This window comes from Poecile atricapillus, chromosome 1 (assembly GCF_030490865.1).
Source record: "Poecile atricapillus isolate bPoeAtr1 chromosome 1, bPoeAtr1.hap1, whole genome shotgun sequence".
In the NCBI taxonomy this organism is placed as follows: Eukaryota; Metazoa; Chordata; class Aves; order Passeriformes; family Paridae; genus Poecile; species Poecile atricapillus.
The window spans coordinates 156,029,731-156,054,135 of NC_081249.1; the positions used below are offsets into that span (position 1 = coordinate 156,029,731).

At 42.0% G+C, this 24,405-nt stretch overlaps 1 protein-coding gene across 1 annotated transcript; it reads right to left on the minus strand.

Moving 5' to 3' along the window:
- Window positions 1–14,139: 14,139 nt before the first annotated feature.
- On the minus strand, window positions 14,140–19,878 carry CFL2 (cofilin 2). The gene is made up of 4 exons (XM_058849436.1): window positions 19,737–19,878; window positions 17,981–18,288; window positions 17,808–17,884; window positions 14,140–17,715 (listed from the first exon to the last, which is right to left on the minus strand). The coding sequence occupies exons 1-4, from the start codon at window positions 19,737–19,739 to the stop codon at window positions 17,603–17,605; spliced, it is 501 nt and encodes a 166-aa protein (XP_058705419.1). The 5' UTR covers window positions 19,740–19,878; the 3' UTR covers window positions 14,140–17,602.
- Window positions 19,879–24,405: the final 4,527 nt, after the last annotated feature.

Here is a 24,405-nt window from a genome sequence, read left to right on the forward strand (position 1 = left end):
TTCTCCTATTCTGCTCCTCGCTGGCTTCTTGGTCACTGTTTTTTGCTGTTGCACTCTTGAAAGCAACACACTTCTTAGTTCTCCTCTGAAAACCTTGGATTTCAGAGTATTTCAAGATAAAAAATGAGGGATGGGACCACCATGCTATTTAAGATGATTTATTACTCAAGTAAGCCCAATAAGATATCAGTCTCGAAGGCATGAGATTTGGAGAGGAACAACAAGTCAGCCATAGCTCAAGGAAGTCACAAGTTTCTTCTTCACACAGCAATATATAACATTTTGGTCCAATAGACAGTTAACACGAAACTTGTTTCTACTTAATAACCTATCACCTTTGCCTAATTTTGCTGCACTGCGTCTATCTCTTAGCCACTAAGCTGACAAGGTCACATATTCATACACACACCTCTATTATAGCTTCTAGATCCCTAGCCTACTCTATAAGTCACATTATTACAGCTCAAACCTCACACTATTTTACTTAACATAATTTCTTACTTACTCAAGACATATTCTTACTTATAACTATAGGAACATAATGTTCTACCTAATATTTCTGTACCTTTATCATTACATTAATCCGAGTTCATTCCAAGGCTGCAGATTGAACCCTTCAGCATCTGTGGAATTTTCCATTTTTCCATTTCCCACACCAATGCTTCCTCTGAATGCCAGTAGTAGTAGGGCATCACTTGCAGTGTGAGAGGATATGATGACCACTAACGTGTTCTGCTTGAGGCAACATTCACAAGCCAGCCAAACACTGCGTATTCTTTGTCTTCCTGCACATATCAGGTAAGCCTTACCCAGCTAGCATTCTAAAGATTTTCTGACCAAAGTGGTCTCATTCAAAATTATCAAAGATAAGTCTAGAAAAAAACCCAAACATGTTACTTCTGAAATGTTTACTAGAGAAAAAGCTTAGTTCAATAGATGCCATCAAGCAGCATTAAACCAAGAGTCATCTGATGCATTATTTAATGGCAGGAACAGCTCTTCAAATATGGCGATTTCTGACTCAAAAGCAAAGCTGCTTCCATCTCCAGGTAAATCTGTTGTGCCATTCAAATTACAGCACAGCTGCATGGGAGTAGCCACCCTAAGACACATCCTATGTTTCATTTATGGTCTCAAACTCCTGCATCAAAATGTGTTCCTTTCTACGTAGTATCTGCAGAGCCAGAGGCATTAGGACTTGTGGGATAGTCAGAAAAGAAGAAATTGGTCTACACAGACATTGGCTGGCCAACCAATCACCTTCTTGATTCTGACTTAACAGCTGTGGAGATGCAGATGCTTGTTAATTTTAAATTGTGTTGGACAGCCAGTTGCAGTAAGAGGCATGGGTTAAAGTGCAGCCACAGAAAGCACTCACTGTTTAGCTTCACAGCAGTTTTACTTCCAGCTGTCTGCTTTTGAGTTAACATCTCCTGAGACAGCTTGACTCAACTGATGGTGCTCACTGCAAGCAGCCAAGATGTGCAGATTGATGATAATAGCTGCACTGAGTAACTGATTTCCACAGTGTGACCAGCAGCACTCGAGCTGCAGCCCATGCTTCCAGACAGGCCGGTTCTCTCGATCTGGAGATGCTGAATGTAAAACAACCAAGGGTGCAGTTTGGATTAAGCTCGTTGTCATCACTGAACTCCAGCTGGCAGCTAAGTACCACACAGATGCTCACTCACTCCCCACTTCCCACCCCAGTGGGACCAGGAGGAGAATCAGAAAAAGGTAAAACCACAGGGTTGAGCGTGCTGGTTTTGCATTAATTGACATTTGGTGAGAAGGGAAGAAGCCACCCATGGAAATAATTTTTCTGAGAGAAGCTGCTAAGAGCTTCCTCTGTGCCCGGCAAAAACCAATAGCTGGCTAGGTCTGACAATTGACCTCCTATTAAACCATTTAGAAGCTGGGTCCGCCTCTGTGAATTGCACATTTTAAAGATGGGCAAGCCCGGGAAATCTCTCTCTTGCTTCTGGCTGTGAAGAGGTAACGGGGCGCCGCTGGGACCGGCCCCGCTCCGCCGCAGCCGGGCGGGGCCCGGAGGCCGCAGGGGCCGGGGCCGGGCCGGGCCGCTCCCACCCCGCTGACACCGAGCCCTGCCCCGCCCAGTGGGGCCCGCCAGGCCCCGGGAGCAGCTCCGGGCCGGGTCTTCCCCCACCAGCGCGGCCAGGCCGAGCTGCGGCTCAGCTGAAACTCCTGCTGCTCCCAGATTTTCAGCAGAAGCTGCCGGAGATCCTAGAGTCACCCCAGCGCGGCCCCGAAGAACTTTCATCAGCCCGCTAGAGATCCTATGACTACCCGCAGGCCTGGCGAGATAATAACACTTTCACTGCACAGATTAAACTAGCAAAACATTGATCCTCTCTCGAGTGAGAGAAAAGGACAGAGTGAAGACACGTAGAGAAACAACAGGAAGACACCAGGGAAAGGAGTGAAGTCTCAGATGGGAGGAGAATGAGGAGATACCTTAGTCTTGGCTGGAATTCTTTTGGTAAGGCCATGGAGATGGACTGTGATGCACTAGAATATCCCCTTTAATTCATTAAAAAGTATGGGGGGATGGAATGTTCAAACTGTAGATGTCAGCAGAGGCATCCATAATGAAGCAAAGCAGATATTGAAGTAGCTGTGATCCCATGAGAAGCTTGAACAGAGAGATGAGAGATGAGAGTGATGAAGACCCTTTGCCCCCAGGGGGAGAAGAAGACCCCTTTTCCCAGAGATGAAGATGATCCCAGAGGTACATGAAGAGAACCTTTGCTTTTGAACAGCTCATCCTTAAAATAGTACCCCATAAGTTGACATGGCCCATGAATGCAGCTGTGGGAAGGCTGTGAAAGATGGGAGAAACTTCACGACTGCAAATTTTCTGGGCGGCTGCTATTTGTGGAAATTAAAAGCCATGAAAGAACTGTTTCTTGTGGAGAAGTCTCCATGGCCTGGTGAGAGAAACTCCTCTCCCTACAAGAACTGATGAAAGACTAATATAGAGGTGTTAACTGATTGAAAATCCCAGGTTTTGTTTCTACATTGTCAGTTGGGAAAGAAAAGAGGTTGTGGGGATAGGAAGAGAAGTGTTCTGAACGTTTTGTTCTGCTTCTTACTATTTTTATAGTTCTGTTAATAAAGTTTTCTTTATACCATCTAAGTTTTGAGCCTGCTTTGCCCTCCTAATTCATATCTCACAGCAGAAAATGAGTAAATAATTCTAGTAGGTGCGCTGGTGATTTTAGCCACTGCTAAACCCACTACAGTCAAGATAAGAGCAATTTAATACTTTAAATTAAATAATAATAAGAGGAATAATAATAGTAATAATTGCAATGAAAAGGTAGATAACAGAAATAAGTAGAACTCAAATTAAAAAAAAAAAACAGTGATGCACTATATAATCGCTAACTACCCACTGGCTGATGCCCAACCCATCACCAAGCAGCACTCAGTGCCCTTCAAGTGACTCCTCCACTTTATATATCCTTTGTTCTTGTCTTTGGTTGGTCACTTTCACAGAGCTCTCCCTGGTTAAAAGATAAAGAAGAATCAGAAGTAGGATGAAAGTACACGACTTATGGATAAGTTATTCTAGACTTGTTGGATATATTTGTTTGATAAAATGATTTTGTGTTCTTTACAAAGATAGATTCTAGACCTAATCTTGCTGTACTCCTAAAGGTATTTTTTATAATATTAATTAAGATGAGAATCAAGACTAACATATGAACTGTAAAGCATATAAGAAACTGACTGAAGAGGAGTCTTCTGTCAGGAGAAAGGGGAATTATTAATGGAGTTTCCTAGATTCACTTTGGGAACAATCTTATTTAATCTTCTCATTAATGATCTTGGCACAAAAAATAGTAAATGAGCAAGTGAAAACTGCTAAAACAAAAAACTGGAGGGTACTTCTGATAGAGGATTGAAGTCTCACACAGGAAGACCTTCACAACCTCGAGGACTGCAGTAACAGAAATAGGATGGAAATTTTAGGAAATAATGCAAAGTGATGATCATAATTGGTTAAAAGAAATTTCTGTGAGAGCAGAGGAGAAAAAAGAATTAGATTTACTAGTCATGTGATATAATCAGACTTCTATGGAAGAAGGCAGAGGATCTTCTGATGCAGAGAAAGCAGTGCATTAGTATCTCCATAATCTGTAGTGTTAAAGCCTGGTCGAATGTGTCCAGAAAAGATAGATTCAGACTGGACCAGGTACCAAGAGGTGCTGCTAGAACAGTGAAAGGGATGAAGAAAGAAATATCTTGGTGTGAACATATAAAAGATAATATAACATCAGAAGATTAAAAAAAAAGGGGGGGGGGGCAAGGGAAGGCTCTTCTGAATAAAGAACAATACAAGTACAAAACAAAATGCCCAAGAATATATTTTGGCTAGTATTAAAATAAGGCATCAATGCAGGATTCTGAAACATGGTCTCCATCATAGTACTATGAAAAAAATAAATTAAGTTGCACTTGTTACATTTGAGGGAGTGGGGAGGGAGTGGGGAGGAAGAGGGGAAATATGGCTTGATTGTAAACAATAGCCAGTAATTGGAATGAAAGCCCCATCGGATGGGATTAGGTTCTCTATTCTCTGTCATGCAGATTTGCATAGAAAAACAATGTGCAAGCTTTCACATGTGCTGTATGGAATCATGACCTGTACCATGTCTGTAGGCATGGGGCTCTGTGGTGAGACTGGCTGACATTTCGGGTGCTGTGGAACTCCATACAGCTGGAATATGGGTACCTTGTGAACTTGTGTACCTTTGGCTGTATGGAGTCCTATACTTCAGCAACACACAAGACCAAGCAATTCCCATGTGAGAAGTGAACCAAGAAGCTTTGACCTGTTCAGTGAGTCCACTCTGCCAGCCTGGCAACATGTGGAGTGCTGAATTTACAGCAGTAACTGATTTTTATAGCAGTAACTTAGAGGGATGCCTATCTCACTTTCCAGATTGTGAGTGCATGGAAATATTTCTTGGCATCTCATCATTGGAGCTTAGGCTGAGAAAAATACATTTACCTCTGATCAAAGACAGTGATCAGGAGATGATTCCTGAAGGAATTAAATTAAACTCATGGTTTTAAGCCATCATTTTTCATGGTGTTAAGCCATCAAAACAAATAAAGAATTGTTCTGACAACTGAATCTGATTCTTCAAAAAAAACCTACCCAGCTTAATAAAGAGAAGTACTAAACAGACAAATAACATGAGTAAGGCATGTGGATGTGGAGATGTTCATGTTATGATCTCTAAGAGTTGAATCTACAAAGTGCAAAGTGAGCTAGACAGGATGAGATATATGACACAGACATCACTGGGTCTGATTTCTAGATGTCTGCTCCATAATCACTAATAAACATAGAATATCTGTATAGAGGCAAACAAGACCCTGACCAGTAACCACTGTCCTTCAAGGTGCAAAGTTACGCTGCATTCAGTGTGAGGGTGCGTTAAAGCACTGATTTGTACCTTGGCAGTGTCAAAGGGTAAGTCTTGGCCAACAGACCAGGCTTTCACACAGGAGCACCAGTAAAACCCCTAACCTGCAGTGCAAACAGAGACTGGAGTTCTCAGACCCAGTTAGGGCACTAACATGTGAATTAGAACTATAACTAGTCACAAGAGAGATTAATTCAGGTTTCTTCCATAATGGGATGATTTCCTAATGTTTTTTCTTACAGTTTTGTATAAAAAATGGAGGGAGCTCACCCATTTGTTAATTAATATGGCAATAAGACTGCGCTGTGCATTGTTTCTGCTTAATCTAGTGCTCTCAGTTTGTGCTAGTCACATTTAAAGTACCCTGACTACATTGGGCCACTGGGGAGACTGGGACAGGAGAGTCCAGATTCTGCCTTACAAATGGCCCCTGATGTTAATACTGTTCTCTGAACTTAAATTCACAAAAATTAGGAGTGCTTCTGTGGGTATACAAAGAAAACAGAGACAGTACATAGGTGCTGATCCAGAAAAGGCCATAATAGATATAAATGACCACATGACAATAGCATTTATCATCGCTTTTGATACATTGAAAAAGTGAGTGCTATTAGGTTTAATTAATAATACATATTTAGAATAACCTTTTGATTAAAAGAACCATGCCTGCATTACTTGTATATATTGAGACCCATCGCTTTTCAATCTGGATTCTTTGTCTTTGTTGCTTAAAACTGCAAATCTGTGTTGCATGCTCTGAAATATGCGTAATGCTGGTAAAATGTTTGGCTTCAACTATTGTACACCCAGTGCATTTCCCTGCTGCCATTAATATCACACCATAGTCTTCTAATGATTCCAGTAATGAACTTCTAATAAGCATTTCTAACTTCTGCTGATTTTAATGGACCTACACCTAATAGTGCTTGGATTACATCAATCCTGACAAAAACTCCCTCCAACTTTATTTATTTTTGCACTGGTTGAATTCCAAACACTCCAAGTGAGCTATTTTGCCTGTTATTTTTGTTTTCTAACTAGTCGACATTAAATTCCTAATTTACTTTCCCACTTAAAACACCACTAGATACAATTCATCTGGAATGCTAACAGGAAAATGAAGCTGAAAAAACAAAGTTTTTCTCACTAATTAAGTGAACAAAGCAAAACCCAAACTCTATAGAAGTGTTGGCCCTTAGATATTCAAGGCTCAATGACTGTGCTGTACAAGGAGCATGCCTGCCTACACCCTTCAGAACACTATGGCATGGCAGGATTCCCAGCCTCTGAAAGCTTGTAGTCACAACTTCAGAATCTGAGGAATTCAGTCAATTCATATTGTGGATCTTCACGGGGGAAGGGTGGTCAGAACACTGTTGAAAGGAGTGAAGAGAGGAAGCAAGAGCTAGAGTCAGGCATACATATCTGATGTAGTGTAACTCTGAATTTTACCTTAAATTAAAAACCAAAATGCTTTTATGTGTCGTGTGCTGCATGATCAGCAGCTGAGAGTTGATGGACTGAATTTCACTGCTGCTCTACAGGAGTCAGAGTGCTGAAGAATACACAGTTTAAAGTATGTGCATAAGAAGAAGCTAAGATGCCAGTGATCATTGGGATTTCCAGATTTTGACCCTAGGTTTGCCAGCTAAGACACAACATGATGAAGTCAGAATCATTCATTACCTATCAGAGACCCAAACATCTGACAGTTTTGATCTTTGTTAAATACATTGTGAGTATACACATCAGCTGTGTGATATACGGACAGAGAATGTTCAATTCTTCCTGAAAGTGCTGGATTTACTGTACAGGATATACATAACACAGGAGCCCAGCATCACCTGGAAATACACTGAGCAACATGCAGCAGCATGGTGGCTGTCATGAATCATAAAATCATCTATAAAATCATAGAATCATTGAATATACTGAGTTGGAAGGGATTAAAATCACTTATTCCCGTTGTTAACTCAGCAATGTCAAGTCCACCACTAAACCATTAAACCACATCCCCAAGTACCAAATCTACACATCTTTCAAATTCTTCCAGGGATGGTGACCCCACCACTCCCCTGGGCAGTGTGTTCAAATGGTTGACAACCCTTTTGGTGAAGAAAATTTTCGTGATGTCCAATCTAAACCTCCCTTTGTGCAATCTGAAACAGTCATTCCCTCTAGCCCTGTTACTTGGGAGAAGAGACCCACCCCCACCTGGCTGCAAACTCCTCCTTCAGAGAGCTGTAGAGAGTGATAATATCTCCCCTGAGCCTCCTTTTCTCCAGGCTCAGCAGCTGCCCATCAGACTTGTGCTCCAGACCCTTCCCCAGCTCCACGGCCTGTCTCTGGACCCACTCCAGCACCTCAATGAATACTAAGTTTAGCTCCTCCATGGACACCCTGCATACCAGGTGCTGACCAAAGCAATTCTCAGAAACATCTGAAACATTTCAGGCATTGTGCCTCCATAAACAAGCAAAAAAACAAAAAACAAAAACCAAAAAAACAAAACCCAAACAAAAAAAAAATAAAAAAAACCAACAACACTTTTCCAAAGTAAGTGAGAAGTAGATTCACAAGTTCACTGCCTGATCAGGCAGAAATGAGAGAGAGCATTTAGCTCAGGATCTGCAGGAATTCCCCTCTTATCCCACTTCTGTCATAAGAGCCTTCATTAGGTTGTCAAATAGCACCCTCAGATGGCTCTGCTTCATATATCTCTTCATCAGATATTTTTTTATTTCTTTTTAAGATCAGGAAAAGGAAATAAATTCTTACTGCAATGCTGTCAATTTCTAGTGCTTCTGACTGCAGAGAAAAGCCCAAGGAGATGAATAAGCCTAATACAAGGTTCCAAAAAAGGAAGCAGATGAAAACTCTTAAAAGGTATTGTATTAATATAATTTCTGATTATACAGAAGGTTACTTCAAGATTTATTGAATCTAACCTTTTAAATGTGTAATATTGTAATATTACTAATTCTTGCAGCAGTTTTCTGTACATTTTAAAATACTGATATTTTCTAGATTTTTCCTAGGAAACAGTGCATTTGGCAATGAACCAGTGAGCCATGCAATTAACTTCAAGCTTCTGTGTTGATACACAGTTTATTTCACACTATTTCTACAGCTTCAGTTTGCAATGTATCATAAATTCATGTATCCGTAGCATTTCCTCACACTGTAAGTACTTAACCACTTCCATGGAAGTTAACAGCTGAAATCAGATGCTTTAATGATTGCAAAAAAAAGGAGACTTCATGCTTCTGGCACTGAGGAGAGCATAAAATAACCCAATATGGCAATTTTCCATCTAAATGGTGGAGTCTGGATTTCTGAGTTAAATCTGGTGGACAGAATGGAACTGTTCAAACATCTCAAGAGATTATTTCAAACTGCTTGACACTTTGGTAAACTGTAGTCAGGTTTACTCTTTGAATAATTTCTTCATAAGGATTCATGTTTTTAATAAAAGAAATTTATTAAATGTTATTAAAAACAAAATAGATCAAAAGTGGTTTGGTTTGTGGGGTTTTTTTCTTGTTTGCTCTCTGTTTATGATGAAGACTAAAGGACACTTCTAAATATGAAGGAACGGGAAATCAGAACTAGCAGGGGGAAAAAAAGTGATGAAAGGAAGTGAAATGGAGGTAAGTGAGGTAAATAGGAAGATTAGAGGAAGCAGGTGAGCAGTAACTCAGGGAGAATGCTTTGGAGGAGATAGGACACAGAGCAAATCAAAGGCAGGGAAAAGGCTCGGGTTTTTCATTTTCATCTTCAGAGAAACAAAGACACAGAAGAACACTTACACCTGTTCAAAGGGAACTAAATTTTACTGTTTATGAAAATGACAAATTCTAATCTGAGAATATTTTTTATTCCTTTTGCATACAGCATGACTTGTAACTTTACTACCATTAAATTCATTTAATGTTGGTGATAACAGATACTATGTTACCATAACAGCCTTTCTGTGCATTCTTTCATAATGTGCCCAGCAGATGGAAAAGCAAGCCTGATAACATTATAGGAATTCCCCCAAAAAAGATTAATGGAAGTGATTGCTTCTGTAACCTTCACTTTAATTTTCAGACCCATAAAAGATGTATTTCTTCAGAAATACATTTCTACTTTCAACTCCTTTTAAAAGACACAACAGATGTTTGTGAAAACATCAAAACATTGATCGCAGGTAGAAATATTCTATATCTGGAGACCTCCAAGTTTATAATAATAGAAAATGATCTTGGACTAATAGCACAAAGTAGCTGGAATATTTATGTCTCTCAGATGCTGATGCAATGCTGATGAGGTGGTGTATGATTATTTCAGGATTAAGCACTACAATAATAATCTCATTCCCACTGAGTGCTCCTAAATACTCTCAGCAAAACCATTTGTCCCTCTTCCTTGACTGTGATCCCATCTCTGTAGAAAGAAATAGTTCCATAAAACTGGGTCAAGCAAACAGTTTACTCTTTCCTACAGAAAATGTATATGTTATGTATATGACACCTTCTTCCTTGGATAACTATTTAATCCAGTATTAAGCTGAAACATGATGGAGTGTGGGGAAAGTGAGACCAAAACCAAAAAACTAACAAAAAGGAAAAAATAGATCCTAATGAGTAACTTCAGGAATAAAAAATAAAGAAGAAAATATAAGCTTTTAAAAGTTATTATTTTTTTCTCCCAAAATATGCTCTTTTGTAATTAAAAGTTTTTATCCTATAGCTCAAAAAAAAAAAACTATGGGCATGTTCACATTAATACTGTAAAATGTGACTTACAAAAATCCTATATTCTTGTCCGTTGAATGTGATCCAAACCCTATTTTGAGAAGAAACTGAGAGGATGTGTATTTGCACGCAATGTAACATGCTGATGCAAAGAGAAATAACTCTTCTCACATTTCCACAGTTTGCTATTACAGAAGAAATACTGGTTATTAATACCATTGCTAAAAAAAAAAACCTCGAAAAAACCAAACAAGGTAAAATCTTACCCTCACTATTTTCTACAGAAGACAGCTGTTAAATTAACATAAGATTCTGAATTACTATTAGTGTTAAATATATATTTATGTGTCATTATTACTTCGTGCACAAAATAACTGCGGATAAACACAGAGCCAGGCACATGCTTCTTGAATCTGGTGTGCACAAAGCAATTACTAGAAGTATCTCAACTTTGTATTTTCTCTTACCACAGCTCTTTTCTGGAGTTTTCCAAGACCAGGCACAAGTCATTTGAGAAGGTCGCATTTTGTACCTGCAGGTACAATACCTGAAAAAAGGTACAATAGCTGAAAGCAATTATGATGCCTGTATGTAATTGCAGTGGTGCGTTTTGGCTTTATGCTACACCGTGAGATGAGACACATTCTTTTCTCCCTTCTGGTAATCAGGAAAAAAATGAAAGTCACAGATAAGATCCTTGACTGTATTACCCTAAGAAAGAAGTTGAAATATCAGTCTGTTCATTCTATTCAGAAATAGAAGGTGAAATACTTTAAATATTGACACCACAGTGACCTCAACATCTCCCAGGAGAGGGAATTCATCCAGATATGCAAGAAAGCAAAGCAAGCTGCTCTAATATGAATGTTTCAACACTTCTTCCATCTTATCACAAAGACCTATGGCAGGTGTTCAGTCAGGAACTCCCTGGAAGACCACCTAACTTTAAGAGAATTGTCATCATTCTTGCAAAACTGAGACTAGTCCAATAAAACAAATAAATAAAATTGATTTGTATTATTACTAAGTTTGATAATGACTTTTAAATGTTCCTCAAGCTATGTTGTGAGATTACATTGGCAGTGCTGAACACTAGGCAGTTTAAATTGTAATGGAGTTGAAGTGACTGAATTAAAATAATGAGATCAAAGCAACTACCAGAATTATCAAAAGGTTATATATCAAAATATAGCTTGTCCTGAAGATACTTCCAATCAATGCACCTGTCGAACTAATTTGATAAAACTGGCTAAAATCAAAGCCAGGTGTTTTTCTAAGGAGAGTAAAAAGAAAAATTCAAAAAGTTATCACACCATCTTGTAAAGTCTTTATCTGAGCAAAATGAAAACTTTCTTTCCTGTTTCCACAATTTTTTTGTGTTGAGCTATTCAACACAAACCTGAATGATCTGACCTTTCATCAGAATAACCCAACAGTCAGAGATGGCATGCAGGGCCAAACATGTTCAGTGGCCACGCAGGCTAATACCATGCATTTGTTTCCTATGGGTGTTCTACTAGATGCCTTTCTACTTTAGTCACACAGAATAAATATTGTTTAGGAATTCTGGTTACTTGGAAGGAGAGTTCTGGGAACTGAATTTGAAGTGTGGATGCAGAGCAATAACGCAGCGCTACAAAAGGATTTTGTTAAGCAGACGACTAAAAACCCTCAGGTGACAGATTCTGCATCAGCATATTCAGTGAAGAGCTAAAATTATGCTACTGCTGCTTAAAAGAATTTATGCAGGCAATAAATTCTGTGGACTGGGAAGTGTTTCATCCTTAAGTCATGCTTAAATAACAGGGCTAAGATTCAAAAACATGACCATGAATTATATTTGTCACTTGCAGTCACCTAATAAAGAACTACACCCGTTCATCCTCAGTCCCTGTGTGATAGCTTAATTTTGTATTTGGTGCAATCAAAACCCACACAATTTTTAAGGATTGTTCAGATGCAGCTTAGGTGCATCTCTCCATATGACATGGCTAACCAAGAGCACTGTTGTAGCAGGGTTTTTGTAGGAGTAAACCTCATTTCACTGATAAAGAGCTGTGTGTTCACATTTCATTGCATGAAAGCATTGAGACAGTTGAGACTGTGGAATCAGTATGTTCAGGCAGAGAAAAAGATAACATAAGCCCAGTCATTACAGCTGCAAGCTTCTCCTGAAATTAAAAGGAAACAAATCCTTTGCTGTAACCCTTTCCCCCCCAACCAGATGTACAGGTCTCTATGAAAAACTGCTGCTTCTAAACCTTCTCTGCACCTTGTTTGCTACAAGCACATTCCATTTTCTGTTGAAACAGCCAAAATGGAAGAAAAGCTCAGCGCTCACATCAGCTTTAATAGAAGGTCACAGATGAAAGCAGTGCTGCCACTAAGAGGAAGCAGACATAAATAAGGCTCTCTAAACTGGTTCTCAAAATCACATCTCTTTTTTCAAGCCAATGTACACCCTGCAGCTGTGCTCACCAGAGATTAACTGATGCTTTCAACTTTCTGCATAATAGAAAAGGTTCCAAGGAGCACAATATTACTGTGGTTAGTTTTTCTAAATCAAACTCCTACAATCACAAACAAGAGAGGGAAAAAATAGATACTAAAAGGTACAAGTGGAGATTGTCTGTAAACCTCCACAGAAGACAGTGGGCAGATGGTAGGGATTTGCAGTGACACAGCTGTTTTTAAAAATAAAGAGGTGGAAGAGGAGAGGCATGATTACACATACATTTCTAAGCCTGTACACACAATAAAAATTAGGCTAGCAGTGGGAAATCGAAGTTTGTGTATTATTTTATAATCCACACTGACATTTAGAAACTTCTAAAAATAATCAGCAGCACCTTCAAGTTTATTTTCCAATCATTAGTTTTCTAAGTATGAAGCAAAGCTGGTAACAGAAACATTAACCTACAATGAGTTATTAAAAAGACAATCACAGAATCTTAGGAATATCAAAATTACTTTCAGTACCTCCAATTAGCACATTTTTTCTCTAAGCTTTACAATGTAAAAAAAAAAATAAAAATCTATGAAATCATTAAATTAGGTCACCTGTTTGAACTTCCTATTAAACTTTAATTTTTAATGTTATATTTATTTTTCAGAGGTTACTAGTAGAATGCATAGGTAAGTAATGCAAGGAAGAGTAAGATGTATAGGGATTGTTTTAACCACATGGGAGGTGAGGCAGAGAAATGTCCAAAATAGGGTCAAGCAATGGATATGAATTTAGTAAAAGCAGAACATTTTTAAACTAAACAGTAATTTTTATTTAAAAACTTCAGAATGAGACCTTTCATTCTTTTTTAATGCATGTTTTTATGTATGTTTCCCACAGCAATAGAGAAGGCTTATGTTAGGTAAACAGTAAAGGGTTTTTTAATGTACACTGTAAAAGCCTGCCTTCTCCCAAGAATCCAATGAAGCTGTTTCTTGACAGCTGTTTACAAAATTAACTTTTCCAGATAACATATTCCTAGATCCAAGAAATCTTATATTAACAAGAGAGATGCCATTGATACCAAAATGGTAATATTTTGGTCTTTCTTCAGGGGGTCAATTTTTTCACACCACATCAGTTCACTTTCTTCCCTGTATTAGAAATAAGTCACCAGTGTGAACATAAGTTTTTTACATTTGCTATATAAAAGCCATCTAATTTTCTAGACACAAGCTGGAATCCAACAAAAGAAAAAGGTTATCTAGAACTAACCCACAAAAAATTTCTTTATATCCATCTCCAGAGCCACTGCTGCTGGCTTTTGCTGCAGTTGGATATTGAACTGAATGGGCAGCAGATGAAACCTGTTACAAAAATCCAGGTATTCCACAACTTCTCCTTTCACAGTATCTGGGCTGCTCCCAGAACAAAGACAAGAAGAAAATAATTACTGTAGGTGCTGTCTAGCACACAAACAAACTCAACAACGGAAGACATTTAAATTAATTTTATTTATACCAGGTTTTCAAAATCAGAAATATTTCAAAGAAATTCAATACTCAGACAGGTGCTACATGGATGATCTTTGATCCACCATTAGTGCCGTGTTTTCACTCTACAATCATTAACTTGCCACCACAAACTAAAGGGAACTTACAGAAGTTTATAAAAAATAGGCAGACATGAAAATTTGGTTTATACTGGAATTGGCATAAGAGAGTAAAGCTTATTATCAAATTGTGGCAATTGCTGTATTCCATCACTTGCTCTGAGGGAATGGTAGAGCTAATGGAAAACTCTTCCACTTAGCAAAACACTTTGGGTTTTAACTGAGCATACTCAAATTACACTTCATGATCTGACTATGAGTGATTTTTACACTCAAGTCCATATAAATTTAAGCTTTGCACTTCTAAAATCGCCACAAGTGTAAACCTCACACACTCTAGTCTTGGATTGATGTCCCTTTTCAGAGAAATCAAACCCATCTATCTATACCTCTTCCAGGATTTACCAAATCAAACAAAACTGCTGGCTTTGAAATATTTTTTTGGAAGAAAAATGCCATTTCTGCACAAGCTACTCTCATGAAAAATTTATTTAGCATTTCTTTATCAATAAAATAACTGAAGCCAAGATATCCAAAAGTCACATCTACACAGAGATACACAGAAGATATTCAACTTGAGAGGATTTTCCTCCACTTCTCGATCACAATGAGGCCCTCACCATTTTGCATAATGACAGAAAACAACAGCTGACAAACCATTTTGGAACAGATGCCAGCTGTCTCTCATTTGTTTCATAATTCAAACAGTAACAGTTCTGTAGCACTTTATTGTTTTTTTTTTTTCTTTTTTTTTTTTGTTTGTCTGGTTTTTTTAAAAGCAAGCCATCTGAATTGGACCTCATGTCAGTCAGTCAGTCATTCATTTACAGAACAAACTGAAGGCAGGCTGATCCTTTTGGATCCAAAACTTTAATTTGGTAGAAATCTTACATAAAGACAGTTTGTGCTTCAATTTCATAGCTAGCTGGACTGAGTGAATATACACCTAAGCTAGTTTAAAAAAAAAAAGGAACCTATAATATTCAACTAAGAAGCCACAGACATTTTTTCAGACTGCAGCAGAGAGAAACAACAAATTGAAACACGATACTCCTTAAAAAAAAGTTAACTGTCTAGAATGAAAATTCAACTGGTTTATTAAAATTTTACATTTTCCATTTTGGCTTTTTCTAAAGAAACAATTTATTCCTTGTGAAAAATCAGTTAAAAGATAATTTCATCATACTGTACTGAACTCAAGTTAAACATAAAGCACAAATATCTTTACATTAAAGTGGGCTTTGCATACAACATGAATGATCAGAAATAGACTATTTTGAGGAATAAAAAGTTGTGGTTTTTTTTTTTTTAATCTAGACAACATGCATACCATCAGTTACTTCGCAATCTTAAAAGGTACCTGAAAGGAGAGTTTTGTAGAACAAAACCAAGACTCATTAATACACTTAGTAAGTCAGTGGTCATGCCTTTTTACTTAAATTCTACTAAAGTTTAGTCTACATAGAACAGCTAACACAATGAGGTGTGCAAGTCATAGGGATAGCCAGAAGCCTGAAATAAAGTCTTAAAGTTCTACAGGACAAGAGAGCCTAAACACAGTACCACTAGGTTACTTACTATTGAGGGGGAGAAAAAAAAAGAAAATACTTGGATTATTATCTGCTTCCTTGTTGAAAAAGGGCTATGGACTGAACATAAAGAGCCCACATTTAAAAGCTCCACAGTTCTACTCTACCAACTTTTTAAAATAAGGTAATGATAAAGGAGCATTCCTCCTAGCAGCATGTACAGTTCAGCTGCCAGTGGCTGCCTAACAGCGCTCCTTTATGCATACCAGGAGAATCATGTCCAGTTTTGCCATTTGTGGATAACGATGACAAGATACAAAAGCATGTGTTTGCCATAAATAGCTCTGGCTAACGGAGGATTGCTCACACAGAGCAGATCAAATTCTCTATAAGGAGAGCATTATTTGGCTCTCAGCCAAAACACGTCCCCTATGCAAGCCTCAGTAGTGGCAAACACTTTCCAGTTCTATTTACATAGAAGCTAACAAGCAGAACACTTCATTTAGGCCAATTCTTGTACTGAGTCGGTCTAACTGCAACACTCAAGAAACAAAACTTATTTCCCCACTTCATATTCTGCATGTAACTGTCATTACACATCATCTTACCCAGAAAGACGGTGAGCTGTAAGAACTCGTGCAAGGTTTTACTGTGGCATGTAGAACTTTAAGAACATTCAGGTACAAAACACACTGCATGGTTAATTACTTGGTATTTTTAAGTTTCTGACACAAGTGTTTCATGGAACTAATGGTCTCCAGTAGTGGTAGCTTCTTTACTTTACGGTAAACTAGGAGCAGGTCCTTTACTGAACGGCCAGAACAGAGCCACAAAGTATTGTAAAGCAGTGCCTAAATCAGTATTAAAAACTTGCATTATTCAAGATGAGATTAATGATTGTTTACCTTTACAATACTTTCCACTGAAGTTATTCGAAATATGCTTAAACACTTAAAAATTATATTTTCCAATGAAAACAAGGCAACGTTCTGTAATAAGCCACAAGTTTTATTGCAACGTGGCCAGTTTTTGATCTCAAAAAACAATGTTCCATTTAAGGCTCTTATTAATACAGAAATTGCCACCATGACTGATGTTTTACAAAACCTTAGTGTTTCAAGACTCATATGGTAAACAGATAACTTCTACTCCTGTTCAGTAGTGTACATTCAATGGAAAACGAAAGGCATCGTAACAGCTACTTCATTTATAAAGATATGCATGTAACAGGAATGAAACTGAGGTACTACAATAATTTGATGACACAGTTACAGCAACTTAATTGGCATTCCTTGGGGGGGCGGGTCAAACATATTACAAAAAAGTGCTTTAAATGCATAGTGTTGTGTGCTGCCATGTCACAAAAATAGGCTTGTCAAGGCAGGTGAGGTGTATGAATGCACAAGAGCCTCATGGAACTGCAATCAAGTGCAACTGTAAGTAATACTGTAGAGAGTCTACCATCCGACCAGTGGACAATACTTTCAAGGCATTCAATTAGCTTACCCTTTGCTGTCTGCTAGACTATTTACATTAACTATCACATTCATTGAACATGTTGCAAGGAATGCCTGCAACGCCAGTTTTGGCCAAGAGTATGACGTGAAAGCATTCCTTGAATCCTACATAAAACTACCAGGATTAAACAGTCTAATGGCAATCACTGGTAGACTGCTTAACAATGACATCTCCTTCAGGGCGGTGGGGAAGGGTCTTATTTTTGAGAAGGGGAGGGGATGGGGAGACTAATACTATTCCAATTGAACGAGCTGCAGAAATGGAAGCTCCTTAGATCCAGATGGCACTTGTCTGTCTTTTTATAAGGGTTTTCCTTCAAGTGAAACTACCACGTTGCCTCCCAATTTCTCTCCAAGTGTTGAACGGTCCTTAATATCATCCAAACCATTTACTTGCCACTCATGTTTAATACCTGAAAGACAGATGGACAACAATGTACTTGTGAGAACCTCAGCATCTAAATGGCACTGCAGTTAACGAGAAGAACAATTTTCAGGTCCATACCTGTAAATTTCTTTTTAATGGCATCTTTAGAGCTTGCGTAGATCATCTTGCTTTTTAAAGGTGCACTTTCAGGAGCCCTTTAAAGAAAAAAGCCAACAACAAAACAATAATTAAGTCATCCAGTGGTAGCTCCAGATTATTCAATTTTAACAGCAAGCTTTGCTTTCACACACCAGAATATAAATACCAGGTCTTCTTTCTTAGATTCCTTTGTCTCATATGTGGCATCATACAAAGCGTATCGGCAATCATTCAAAGGTAGCAACTTCACAAAGGCTGTATAGGGGTCCTCCACAGTATCACCAATGTCACCAACCAATATTTGCTTTGACTCCTCTACAATTATTTGTTTTTTGTCATCACTTAAGCAGAAGAGAACAGCTTTCTTTCTTTTTTTAATCTCCTCTGGGGTTGAAGATTTCCTTACTTTCATGTCATTAAAAACCTTTATGACTTCATCATTCACTGTTACTCCAGAAGCCTGTAAAATGAGATCAAAGGAATAATTTAAATAGCAAAAATTAACACTCACTAGAAAAATATGATAGCCCACAGTGCTAGATAAAGAAGTCTGCCTGCCCCCGTAAGAATAAAAATACTATACTCAACCTGAACACACTATCAATTTAGTAATATTTGTAGGACTGGAGCAGAGGATATAAAGGAGGCGTGAACTCAGTAGTTTCTTATTGTAGATCTCAGCATTTTCAGCTGCAATTCCGGATAGCAGTTTCATACTAGTCACACAACTGTACTACTCAAACAGTTTTCCTTTACCTTATCATGCATTTGGCTTATTTGGGGGGAGGGGAAGAGGGAGTGATGAGAGGGTAGGAACTGAACATAGGAGAGGAGTTTGTAATTTTCGGTTGGGATAGGAGGGGGTGGGGTTTTGATGGGTTGATTTTTTTTTTATTTTTTTTTTCTGAGCAAACACTACAGCAGCAGCTCACATCCAGCACTGTCATGACTCTCATTTTGTTGGGTGAGGTAAGGCTCTTCAAGCAGCAGAAATGTTTTCTGCATTGTGTCAGCTTCAACACCGCGCCTTAAGAACTCCCGAATTCTACTTCATACTGCTGCGGGAGTATTGTTTGATTGCTCTTCGTTCATATAAAAATACCAACTACAACTGTACAGCTCCCATAAAGCTCGGAAGCCGTTCAAAACAATAACCTAAACCAGCAAAGAGACAAAACACCGACAGGCCAAACGGGGAGCTCAAGTCAAAATGAAAATAATTTAGCAAACCCCGCTGCGAGTGAGCAAGCGAGCTCAGCCCATCTGCAGCGCCCTTGCTCTCGGTCCAGCAATTACATCTGCCGAGGCAGGCGCTGCCAGCGCAGGCTGCCCGGGGAGGGAAGGCAGGTGCGCGGCTCGCAGGGAGCCGCCGGCTTTGTCCCCGGGGGCTCCGCGGGCCCCTCTCCCGGCTTTGTTCGCGGCCATGGAGGGAATCCCGCCGCCTCGCGCCCTCCGGCCCTGCGCTCCCACACCCTGCCCCGGCCGCAGCGCTCCCTCACGGCCGCTCCCGGCCGCCCCTCGGGCCTGGGCACCAGGCGGCGGCGGCTCCTCGGGAGGAGTGCGGGACCCCTCTCCCCACGCCCACCGCCCCTCACGGCACCGTCGGGTACTCGCACGCCCGGGCGGTGCCGCAGGGAGCGCTGCGCCGCCCGCCCGGCCCCGGCCCCGGCTCCAGCCCCAGCCCAGGCCCCGGCCCCGGCCCCGCCGCCCGCAGCTGCCCCGCGGCCGCTCCCGCGGCCCCTTCCCCCCGCACCCGGCTAAAATTAGACTAAAATGGCCGCCGGAGGCCGCGGGGCCTCGGCGGGCCGGGCCGGGCTGCTCGGCTCAGCCTCGCTCGGCTCCGCCGGGCCGCGCCAGCCGCCCGCACCGCCCTCCCCGCCCGGCCGCGCCGCGCCGCGCCGCCCTTACCATGGCGCCGGGTCCCGGGACGGCGGCGGCTGCCTGCGGTGCGGGGCTGCTGCACGCAGAGAGCGCTGCGCTGCGCTGGGGGCGAGGCGGGCGGGGACTCGGCCAGGCGGGGGATGAGCCGCAGCGGCCGGGGAGGGCCGGTCACATGGGCCGCGCCGCCACCACGTGCCGCCGCCGGGCCGCGCTGGGCCGGCCCCCGCGGGGTAGGGCCCGCAGGCGGCGGGGCCGGGTGGCCCGCCCGGCGGAGGCAGGGTTCGAGCCGGAGTGCGGGCGTGTGGCGTGGGCCCCGCAGCCCCGGGGGCCTCCCTCAGCCGGCCCCGGCGGTGGCTGGGTGCTGCGGACGGGGCGACGGCGGCGCGGCTGCTCTGAGCCACCAGCGCTGCCAGCCCGGCGCTGCTCCCCTGGCCGAGGCGCCTTCTGCTGCTCGGAAGGGTTTGCCCCCTATTCACGGTGGCCGGGCGCTGTCAGGCTGTCCGCTCACGCCCCACGAGGCGGCACGGGCGGCATTGTGTCGCTGCCGTGTGCCACGCAGCCTTGTCCCCGCTCGCAGAGGATCTGTGCTGCTGCCGCGGCTGCCCCGGGCTGTGCAGGGAAAGGCCCTGGGCACAAAGGGGCATGGCACAAAGACTGCTCGTTCTGCGGTCTTGGCAGAGCTGCTCAGACGGTGGGGCGGGACACAGCACGTAGGGCGGAAGGTGCATTAAAAGATGGGAAAATGACATACAGGAAAACGAGGAAGGACGACTCTCCCGACCGTGTTCTGCTGTTCCATTGTGAGCTGGACAGGGCTTCAGGCACAGGACAACAAACAGTATTTTATCTCTAGCCCATCAAAGTGGACAAGAGGATTCTCAGTCATGTGTGACTCTGCACCCTGAGCTGGTGTGTCTGAAAACCAAGAAATCCTAAAAATTGAGGACCTCAAGGAGCTGTACCTGTGAGTCTCCAGGCTGTGTTGTAACCAAGCAGCTCTCGCTCCCCAAAACACTTGAATTGCCACCAGTATGGTGGTGGAAGTTGGCAAGCCAGTGTTTGTCAGCATGTGTGTATGTGGATTAGAGTCCTCAGTCTGTGTTAGATATATATACGTATATTCATACTGCATTGTGTGAGGGATGGGCTGACATTTGTCCCCCTGTTCTCCATTACTATACATTACCATGTTGATCAGCTGAGACACTAATTTTCCAATATCCTTTTTGACTTACATCCTGCCCTCTGGATATATCCTGCCCTCTGGATGCAGAATTTAAGACTGATTTGCATCATCAATATTCAAAATTTGATCCATCAGCCTTGAATCGCTGATCCAGAGCTATAATTACCCCTCAGCTCCTTACAGCCACACATTCAGGACTTTGTGCTGCCGCTGAGCTCTGTTCTACTGAAGTATTTTTTTTCCCAGATGATGGCCACTCGGTTACTTTCACTGCCTTTCAAGTGCCAGCAATGTGGGACTCAGGAAGTAGTACCTTTATTGTATATCTGGGAAGCAGGTGTAGCTGTGCCCATGTGCAGTATATCCTCTGGTGCCAGTGACCACAGTCAATGCCGTGGACTCAGCAAACTTCTTCTAACATGTGCACCATGAATCTGCTGTGTGTGAGTGCCCTAATCTCATGCCCTTGCAGAACACCCTCAGCCACCCACACGGGGCCTCTGCACTGCATATCCCAAGCTCCAAAAATGAAAGGTGGAGAGTTACCAGCTCCAGAGTTGCGTGGCTGGATAGGTGCTCCAGGGATGACAATTGTAAAACTGTGCATGACTCACCCTCTAACACCATGGAAACTGAATAATGAACCAGAGGTGCTTGCTGCTCTCTTCATCTCACAAGGTGCATACTTGAGGTATCCAGGCACTTAAGGGCTGCTGCTGCTGCACATCACTGACTGGTACTTGGCAGCCATCAGAGCAGAGAAGCAGCACAGGCTGAAGGAGAAGTATTTTCTGACTATATCAGAAAATCAGAGAAATCTCTGAGACAAAAACGAGTTTATCAGAATTTGAGATTATTTCTTAGAGGTGAAAAACAGGTCACAGATAAACAGAAAGGGGCTTCTCATTTTTAAGGAAATGAATATTGAACTCCTGGTGACTGCAGTTATCAGAGAAGGAACTTGTGATAGAGCCCAGTGGTGAACTTTGGACGCCACAGAAATGACCAGTATCCAGCCAAAAGCAGTAATGACCAAGCAAAAGACAAAGCTGGTTCCTCACTTTGGCATCTCACAGCACGGAGGAAGCATCGAGTTTCACTACCCCTATGCCACAAGACCTGCATCCCACCAGGCACACCGAAATAGCCCAATGATTCAGAGAGCCCAGCAGCAGCAGCACTAAAAGCTTTGTGAATGATACCCTCTGTGGAGCACATGCCTCTGAGGAAGCCCTCCAAGCCTCCCTTCACCCTCTGTGGATGGAAGCAATGACTCACACTGAAGCAGGAGGCATTCTTTGTTTGGTTGGATTCAACTCCTGGATGCTCATTAGTGAGAAATTATTATAATGGACTAAGCTGCCTTATGCTTTGAAGCTCTTTGGTATCACGGTCCTTTCCTTTAGTGCATCCTATTTGCTTCTCTGCCATCCTCACTGAACTCAGTGTTACCACTTCGGCCTCATTTCCAATGGAAACAAGACCTCTGCTTGGCCTCCTCAGGCATCCCCTCTCTCACTTGGGCTAGTCCTTGTCTCAGTGACTTTTTAACTTGTTAGCTTGAGTTAAATCTGACAGAAGAATAGAGGTCCCAAAAGTAATTAAGATTCTCATTTAAGTAATTAAATTTTATAAAATAATTATTTTGTGATAGAAGAAAGTGGGGCTTTCTTCTGTCGCAAAATTCAGGAACCTGTTGGTTTCTGCTAGGAGAGCTTTTATGGTGTAGCCAGATTACCTTCAAGAGGACTAAGCAGAGAGAAAGGAAAAGCAGAAAAACTTACGTAGATGCACACTGAAATAACAGAGAATCTTAATACCATTCCATTCAAAAAATCAACCTGTCAAGGGAGAGAAATTCATAGAAATCTGCATGTGCTGAGATCTGTTGCTCAGGGCACTTCTTTTTCCACTTTGCTTGACCTTTTGCAGGGTCCTACATACCCCTGCAAAATACCAAGTTTCCCTCTAACAATTCTATATTTTCAGTGGGAGTGCAAAGAATGTCAGACAAAGTCTAACTTCTGGTAATGTAAGAGAGTATTAGAGAAAACCTGTGAAAATGCTAACACTGAGTTTTTCTCTCTCCTTATGCTGCAGATACATTCCTCAAAAAAACCACAAAACAAACAAAAAACAAACAAACAAAAAACACCCACAAAACAAAACCCAGTAAATATATTTGACTCTTAAACTGTGGATCCTGGCACGATTTTGCTGCAAGTTAGGAAGATTTGCAGCGCCTCTCTGTGAGTTAATTCCAGGAGCCTGAAGCGAGGGGCAGTGTGCTAGTGTGAAGCACGGATCCCCAGCAAGCCTCATAAGGGAAGCTTCAGACCCCACCGTCCGTTTTCCACGGGTCACTTCAGCCTCGTCCAGCCGGCTGTCCCCAGCTCGCCGCGGGGCTCGGAGCTCGTCTGCGGGCGGCAGAGGCTCGGCCGGGGTTGCGGGCGAGGCGCTGGCTGCCGAGCAGGCGCTCACGCCTGGTGGGCTCTGCCCGCGGCGGGGCCGGGCGAGCCGGGCCCATTGCATCACCTTCACCGGGAGCCGCCCGTGCCAGGACATTCCTCGGGTGAGTCACGGCCCGGCTGCTGCCGCCGCCTCCAGCCCCGGGCTGGCAGCTGCTGCCCCGGGGCTGGGAGCGCTGCCTGCCTTCCCCTCCGCCCCGCCGCCTGCACACACCGGGGATGCGCTGCGAGCGGCGGCGTGCGCGGAGCCCGGGCGGCGACACGGCCTGAGCGCTGTGATGCTTCACTCCGGTTGAGCAGCCTCTTCTCTGCCAAGTGGGGAAGGCCCTTTTCAGCCCGTGCAGGGATGCCCGAGGAGCAGCAGCCACATGTTTTTCGGGACAGGGTGGAATTCCCCCTCTCCCGCCGTGCTGGTAATTCACACGTGTCACTGAATCACAGCGCCGGGCAGCCACGGGGCTGTCAATGGACAGCGAAAGAGAGATTTAATTAAAATGTTATGTCTTGGAATGACGTCATGTTAGGGATGGTATTTAAACACAGCAAAAAAAGGAAATAAAAATTCTTTCTGTGAGAGAAACATGAACAATAATTGTGGAACAGAACGAAAAATTCCCCTAAAGTCTAAAACAGGGAAATTTTGTTCAGCCTAATTAATAAAAACAGAAGATAAAAATTGCCTTTACATAATTAGCACAAATTTGACTTTTACAAAGGTTTACACATTTGAAGCACTAGAAGAAATAACTGTTTATCCTGCTAGTCTTTGTAATTCCTGTATGTCCTGCAAAATCTGTCTCTAATTGCTGCAGTGTCCTTCTGTGATGTACATGCATCAACAGCATTCAGCAATTTTTACACTTTCCCCATGTCTTACAAAATAAGTGATAGTCCATATGCTGGGAGTCTCCAAGTTTCTCTCCTCAAGCTTAGAAAGTCAAATTCTGCTGCCTCTTATGCTAGGATTTTAGTAAACTTACTAAAGCACAGAAGCACAAGTTTTTGTTTCTTTTTAAAATCAGAGCAGAGATAAAAGAGATAC

Excerpts from the sequence above, each read along its gene's own strand:
- CFL2 (XM_058849436.1), bottom strand. Across the intron at positions 17,885-17,980 it reads GACCTGGTATTTATATTCTG|GGCTCCTGAAAGTGCACCTT; the intron begins GTGTGTGAAAGC and ends TTTTCTTTAAAG. Across the intron at positions 17,716-17,807 it reads CATTAAAAAGAAATTTACAG|GTATTAAACATGAGTGGCAA; the intron begins GTATGGACCTGA and ends TCTGTCTTTCAG.